The sequence below is a fragment of the Cyprinodon variegatus genome, unplaced genomic scaffold, assembly GCF_000732505.1.
Source record: "Cyprinodon variegatus isolate N-32 unplaced genomic scaffold, C_variegatus-1.0 Scaffold8, whole genome shotgun sequence".
In the NCBI taxonomy this organism is placed as follows: Eukaryota; Metazoa; Chordata; class Actinopteri; order Cyprinodontiformes; family Cyprinodontidae; genus Cyprinodon; species Cyprinodon variegatus.
Window position 1 is genome coordinate 2,814,889 of NW_015150461.1, and position 7,822 is coordinate 2,822,710.

Sequence of the window (7,822 nt, forward strand, 5' to 3'; positions counted from 1 at the left end):
AAAATATTAGCGTTTCGTGTTCGTTTTGACTTCGTGTGGACGGGGCCTTACACTTGCTCATATTTTCCCGACAAAAAGTTAATGGCGCATCTCCCAAATGTCCCGGCTGCAACAACGCTTTTATTGGTTCCGCTATTGGGACGGAACCAATAAAAAGCGTTTTATTTAGATTACAATAATAAAAAAATTCCTATTTATAATGTTTTAAAAATTAAGACCTACGAAAGACTGATTTAAATCATTTTAATACCAATCAGTTTTATTTTGAAGAATTCAATGCCTTTTAAGACTTTTTAAGGACCCGCGGGAACCTCTGTATAAAGGAAGATGGGCAGACATGGCAAGGAAACTGGGGAAACGCCATAAAACTTGGTTAACTCTGCCTCAGGGTATCTATGCCTCCTGGTCTTGCTTCCAGTGTGTTTTTTTCACCTGATTGTTGTGAGGCATCCCGTACAAGGCCTCCACCAGGTCAGCCGCTCTCTTTAATATCACCTCCTACAATCAAACAAATAGAGAGAGAGAGAAAGAGAGAGGGTGAGGGGATTGATCAAGAGTGTGAAGGCTCAAAGAGTTCAGTCACTTTTATTACGTTTCACTTCCTACATTATGCTGTGAATGCAGAACAGAGAGTGGCAAAGAGTGGGGGGGGGTGGGGAGGCAGACAGAGGCAGCGGGAGGAAGAGAAATGGGCCTATCCCAGCACTTTGTTACCAGCCAGGGCAGTTTGGGAGAGCAGAGGGAAGATACTGTTATCAGTGAATAAAACATGAGCCTATATCTCTCTATCAGTCAGCCATCTTCTACATCTACTCCCCTCCTTTTTGTCACTGATGGATCATGACTCTGGTGCGCATGATCACGCATCAATTTCATTTAACACAACATATCATCAGGTTGACGGCTACACAACCACCCCCCGTCAGTGGGAACACTCTCGTCTCCTGGCCCGTATTAACCCCGGTAATGATCCGAGTGAATGGCCCCACATCCACTTTGTGTGATAAATGTAGAACATCATTGCTCAGGTGAAAACCGCCGAGCGGAATTTCCCACATCAAACATTTATCCTAACGCAGTGTTACCGACCCCCCCACACCCCCTCCTCCTCGCTGCGTCTCTATTCCTTTCCCCTCCCTGAGTGGATGAGTGTGTGACTCCAGGCAGTGGTTATATATGTGTGCGCATGCGATGGAGACACCTACAGCCCTACAAAACCCTTTTTAAAAGTTAATGTGCCGGGGCCAGGATATATGCTGGAGGTGCGACAAGCAGAAAATTACAGCCCTCCCCTTCGTTTCGTTCTCCTCCACACACACGCTGTGCGTTATACTCTCCTGAGTGTATCCCTGGCTGTGAACAAGCCCCGGAGCATGTGTGCTCTCTGTTCTGTGACACGCCGCCTTTCAATCAGACCTCATATCAAACCCCTCACCGACACACATACAGACGCGCACCCACACGTCAGCCGCATGCATGTGGAAGCTGTCGAGCACGCCCGAGACATGACGAGAGGGTCAGCAAAGCAATAAAGATTGTAGAACGCTGTCCGAGGTGCTAAATTCACTCAATAATGGGAGCGCTGCCTCTGTGTTAACCTCCCATTACTAGCACTATCTTGGGGGAAACTGGAAGGGGAGGAGGGGGGAGACAAGAGAGGGGCCCTGCCTCAGGTGATTGAGAGATGTAGAGGCCCTAGGAAGGTAAGTGGTTCTTTAGTATGTATGCGCCGCTCCTCGCTTTTCCTTTCTCTCCGCTTTTCCTCAAAGCCACATGCCTCCCAGGGATTGCTAGATAGGTAGATGGACGGATGGAGAGGAAAGAGAGGGATGATGTGGAGGAGAAGAGCAGGGGAAATGAGGGAAGTGTGAGGCATTAGGACTCAACCAGATCTGCAGCTGGAGTGTTAACGGTGTTCCGGGAGGACACGTGAAAAGCTCAGTCACTTAATGTCCGCAGATCCAGCCTCTCTCTACCCCAACCTGCGTCTCCAAACTACTTTCTTTCGTCTCCCTCCTCTATTAATCACTCTCTCATGGTCCTGCGCCCCGTCTGTGCCCATCAGCCTCTCGTTAGCCAAGGGATCTGTCCAGTGCCTAAACATGATTAGGCCGAGCTCCAGAGTCGTTCTGATAAACAGATAAATGTGGTTAGCTCTGCCGCTGTAAGGGGAGACCATTTCCTGGGCGCAAGGGTCTCTTCCCGTAAAGTCAGGCCCACAGAGACGTCAACAGGAAGGGGAACCTGATCCAGAGCACAGCCTGGCCCCGTCTGGAAGACCGGTCACTCATTAGCAACACCCAGACGCCCAGCCGCACCACATCATCTGCTGAACTCAGTGCAGCCCAGCTACCTATTCGCTTTGGTCAACCGTTAAATCGACTTTAGCAGAATGTTTGTGGGCTGCTTTCTGCCGGACATCGAACCATTAACTGTCTACTTGCTAACCTTTAAGGATGTTTGCAAAGGGATTTATAAAGATATTCAAAAATAAGAAGGAAACAGTTGCCTGAAAAGTTACCAATGCCTTTTATAAAATAAGATATACCCATGATGTGAACGGAAAATATATATGAACCCAAGTAAAAAAAATCTAACAGCCTTTGTCTTTTCATTTGTAATCAGTTTATGTTACTCTGTTACTCCTTAATAAGATCCAACGTTACTTTTCTCTTACTTGATTTAAAATAATATAAAGTGCTATTACTTTTACTTGATCTCTATCCATCAGAATTATTCTAATGGAGCGTTGTAAATTATATTTAACATAGAGAATTAGTGCTGTAGCCTCAGTGGTCTAAATGTTTTAAATGCACTAAATGCTGCACACTAAATAGCCATTGTTAAGCTCCTAAAGGCAATGATTTATGCAACGTTGAACTGTTATATTTCGATCAGTACTAGAAACAAAACTTTGCTGTTATATATATCTTTATACCATATTTAATGGAAGGAATTGTTCTATAATAGATGTACTGTTTATACTTCTTTAGAAGTAGTTTTTCACAGAAGCTGTAAAAATATCAGGATTTCTAAAAAAAAAAAGCTAGAATGTTATAATTTTTAACCAAACTTATGGTTGAATAACTGAAATATTTTTACTATAAACAAATGATTATGTAATACTGCTACATACCAATACTTCCTTCAATACCAACAGTGAGGCTAACGTTAGCTTAGCTCATACGAGGGTTCCATGTTTAACAAAAATCATTTTAGAGCGAATCACTGCTGCTGTCAAAACACATAAATGACTGCGTGAAAATAAGTTATTTGATGATCATTATTAGCCGCTTGTGGAAAACAGCAGAGGTTCCACTGCAAAAAAAAATAAAAATAAAAATGTAGATCTAAATAAGTCATATTTTCTTAAAAGCAGTGCTTTTTTTTTTATTGAAGAGGTAAACCAGACACTTTCTCAACGGAACAACACAATTTACATTCAAAATAGGAAAAAACAATTGCATTGTCTTATTTCAAGTGCATATTATCTAATTATCTTATTTTAAGAGTAAAAATACTCATTCCATTGGCAAATCCTCTTATTTACCTGCTCAAATTAGGGGAAAATACAATTAATCTAAGAAATTTTTACTTATTTCTAGATTGTGTTTGCAGTGTGGATTTCCTGGAAAGTAGCCAATCACAGGCAGTTTACTTCCTCAGGTTGGCTCCACCCTTAAAGTGACAAATGTTGACCTGAGCGCACAGACTCAGATTCACACGTGAGTAGGAGAGAGTCTACAGATGGATAAAAAGCTTGCAAGCGAAGAGAAACAGCATGAACTCATGGATGGGATATTTTGGAGGCCTTGTGGCATTAAATCTGCACACATTGAACGTTCAAATGCATGTGGAGAGTGATTTTTGTGTTTTAAACAAGATACAAACAATCATCATTCTTCATTTCTTTTGTTTTTTGTTTCACAAGTTTGACATATTTGGAAAGCTTAGACTCCACTCTTTCAGCATATTTAAATAACTGCTCTGTGAAAGCCTCATTCACATCGGAAACAATCCTGAAGACCACGGAAAGCAGCACACAGGTAACCTATGAATGAGGATATTTAAAAATGGCTCAGCTTATAAACAATATCTCTGATCTCAACAATCTCACATAGCACTTATCATTCAGTGATTTAAACAACTGGACAGATTAGACCGTGGCACTAGGCTCATTGTTGTATCGAGCTACTTCTACATCATCAACTTTGCAAGATATATCAGTTCAACTTTAGATTTAATCAAAAAGCCAAAGTTTAGCCACTTTTTACATTTTAAAACAAGATAATCTCTCTACTTTATGTCATACCACATCTTTCTGGCTCCTGAAGGGCCTTATAATTGCTGAATATGGTTTTAGTTTGACAAGTGGTTTAGATTAGGGAATATAACTGTGCTTAAATAGTTTAAACCAAAATTTAAGTAAAACTTGGTTGCAACGCAGCATAAAAGTAAGCCAATTTTTCTTAAGTGCATTTTTTCTTGAATTAAGCAGGTAAGTGAGACACTTTGCCAATGGAACAAGACAATTTACATCTAAAATAAGAATGCAGTCTCTTATTTCAACCTTATATTATCTAATTATCTTATTTTAAGGCTAAACATAGTCATTCCATTGGCAGATCTTTGTATTTACCCACTAAAATTAGGAGTAAATATGCTTATTCTAAGAATTTTCTAGAAATAAGTAAATATTTCTTAAATTAAGTGTATTTACCCTTAATATGAGTAAGTAAATGAGATAGTTTGTCAATAGAATGAGTATTTTTACTCTTAAAATAGGATAATTAAATAATATGCACTAGAAACAAGACAATTAAATTGTGTTTTCTTATTTTAAGTGTAACTTGTCTTTTTCCATTGGCAAGATGTTTCTTTTAACTCCTCAATCCAAGAACAAATGCACTTTTTAAAAAGAAAAAAATTACTTATCTAGATTTCGCTTTTTTCCAGACTGAGCTTCAGCTGTTTTTATAGAGAATTTAATCAAAATGTTGTTTTTAAATGTAATTAATGTCAGAATTTAAAAGGTCTATGATTGCTTTTTTTTTTTTACACGGTATAACTGTATGTAGATCCCAAAGTTGGCCCCATGTGCCCCTCTACTGCCTGACTCTCATGATTGAGGCCAACAATTGGGAGAAGTGTGGTCAACAAAGTGTTATTACCTCAATAAAGGCACAAATCAATAGCTCTGAAATGAACAAGCGGGCCTGCCAGCTACCGCTGTTCATTTAGAAAAGAAAGAGACACCACCAAGAGCGGGAGAATGAGCAGGAGGAGGAAAAAGAGATAGATGGATTGATGCAGAGACATTTACAGAGATACGGGGGGTTGATAGGCTAAAGAGCAGAACTCACCGGGACAGTCTCACATCCACCAGACACTCAGCCAGGACAAGAGACTTCTTCATTTCCCCCTCTGCATCTACCTGAACTCCTCATCTCTACCATGTGACCGCTTCCCTTCACCCAGAGCGCACGATCGCGTGTGCATTTCTTTTAGTGTGCTGCTTTTGTGGATGTGTGCTGGAAGTAATAAAGTCCACCCGGGGTTGACTTCGATCCACTGACCCAGCAGGAGGTAGGACTGGACAGCTATGATGGATCACCTAACCTGCTTCTGCCTCAGCCTCCTTTCCTCCCTCTATTCCTTTTTTTTCCCCCTTCCCACATCCACCCCTCTTTGCCAGTCTAAATGACCTTATACTCAGTGGAAGAATAAATGGAGCTGCTTTCATTTGGTCCTGCTAATTATCTTCTCCAGCAGGAAACGTCCATATACAGTGCTTTGCAAAAGTATTCAAAATCGTTAAACTTATCCCTTTTTATATACCCTCCTTTGTCGATACATCGTAGAAAAGTCTTTCCCTCCAATTACAGCAGAGGAAAAACATTTTTTTGCTCAGTTTAAACTCAGATTGGATGAAGAGAACCTCTTAACTTTACATTTCAAGCTCTGGACTTTAAAAGCGGGCAATTCTGCCATCTGAATACATATTGACCAGTTCCTCCCGTTATAGTCCTGGGGGTACATTTAGGATCAATGTCCAGATGAAAGTTGAACCCTCGTCTAGTCTCAAGTCTTTGGCTGCCTCAGGTTTTTCCTTCACATTTTCCCTTTTTCCTATTGACCGTCTTCATCATCAGTGACCAGCAGGACAGAAAAGGTGGCGTAAAATAGGTTTCTACCAAAGTTCAATTCAATTCAGTTTATTTATAAAGCGCCAATTCATAACAAAAGTCATCTTAAGGCACTTTACAGTTCACCAGATCATATAGTTAAATTGATTCAACATTTTCTATCAAAAGAAAACCAGTTGATTGCATCGACTCATTGACTCTTCAGCAATCCCTAGCATTAAGCATGTATGTAGCGACAGTGGAGAGGAAAAACTCCCTTTTAACAGGAAGAAACCTCCAGCAGAACCAGGCTCAGTGTGAGCGGCCATCTGCTGAGGCCGGGGAGGGGAAGTTATCTACATGTAGGTCAAAGTTTTCTATTTTGATCTTCTTACATGTTTGCCCAGATTTCCTTCCTCAACTAAAACAATCTAAATAATTCTCCAGTCAATTCAATGACTTCATTCCACAAAGTGTTTCTGAAATCCCCCGGAAGCTGAAGTATGCCACATGTAACAAAGGATCCTAAAAGTCTGATCGGAATGGCTGGAGTACCTAAATTCAGCTTTCCAAATCATGAGTTTAATAACAATACAAGGCCAATGGGCAAGTGGGTGATATGAACTCAGAAGGTCAACATACAGAGGACAAGAAAAAGAAGACTTGCATATGCACATGCACTCCTAAGGCCAGTTTATATGGATTGACGTTGTGGTTTAAAAGTACACTGCAAAAATGATCTAGAAATAAGTAAAAATCTCTTAAATTAAGTGTATTTACCCTTAATTTGAGAGGGTAAATACGATGATTTGCCAATGAAATTAGTATCTTTACTCTTAAAATAAGATAATTAGATAATATGAACTTGAAATAAGACAATGCAATAGTTTTATCTTATTTTAAAGGTAAATTGTCTTGTTCCATTGGCAAATTGTCTCACTTTCGTACTGAATTGGAGAAAAAAATGCACTTATTTTAAGTAAAGATTGCTTAATTCCATTTTTTGCAGTGTAAAATAACCTAATCGGATTCATCCTACTTTTCATTTTACAAAAATAAATTTAATCAGGCGGTTGAGCTGAATTCAAAGTGTAACAAAATACAACTTTGCATGCAAAACAACATGGCAGCCCCTTTATGATATTTTTATAACATATTCCCTAAACACATATTCAGCATTACAGAACCCCTCCCCCTAGCCCAAGAACTTCCTGACTCGAGCAACAATGCTACCAATTTTCCATTGTGCGGTCCCCATTCTAGAACCCAAACCTTCCTTAATCATTTCAAACACTTTATCCATTACCTCCCTGCTGCTTTCTTTGGTCAAAATGATGCTATATTGTCACTAATGCTCTCTAACAAACGTCTGAGAAGCCCCACCCACTTCCAGGCTAACTGCATGCAGCAAGGCTAATGCTTTATTCTGCTTTTCCCTGCCTTTTTTTTTGTTTTTCAAACATCAGGATCAGACCCAACATGGATAAAGACAGGTAAGACTGATTTAAAGCACTTTCTAGAAAAGGCAAATAGGAATGAAAAATCTGGGATTCACATGGAAAATAATAGAATATAGTCTACTTTTTCTAGATGTTGGTTAATTTGGATAGTTGCTCTTAACCCTCTCCAGGCAGATGTTGCAGATTTGCAACAGCTAAATGCTACTTAGCTAATTACTCCATATTTTAAGAGCTTTT

At 39.8% G+C, this 7,822-nt stretch overlaps 1 protein-coding gene across 4 annotated transcripts in view; it reads right to left on the reverse strand.

The window, feature by feature from the left end:
* LOC107086402 (transcription factor COE1) overlaps positions 1-7,822 on the reverse strand; it is a 117,621-nt gene that overhangs the window by 19,739 nt on the left and 90,060 nt on the right. For all 4 annotated transcript variants that reach the window (XM_015377347.1, XM_015377332.1, XM_015377341.1 and 1 more), the window contains exon 12: positions 433-498. In XM_015377347.1, coding sequence (XP_015232833.1) covers positions 433-498 — 66 coding nt within the window. The remainder of the gene's footprint in view (positions 1-432; positions 499-7,822) is intronic.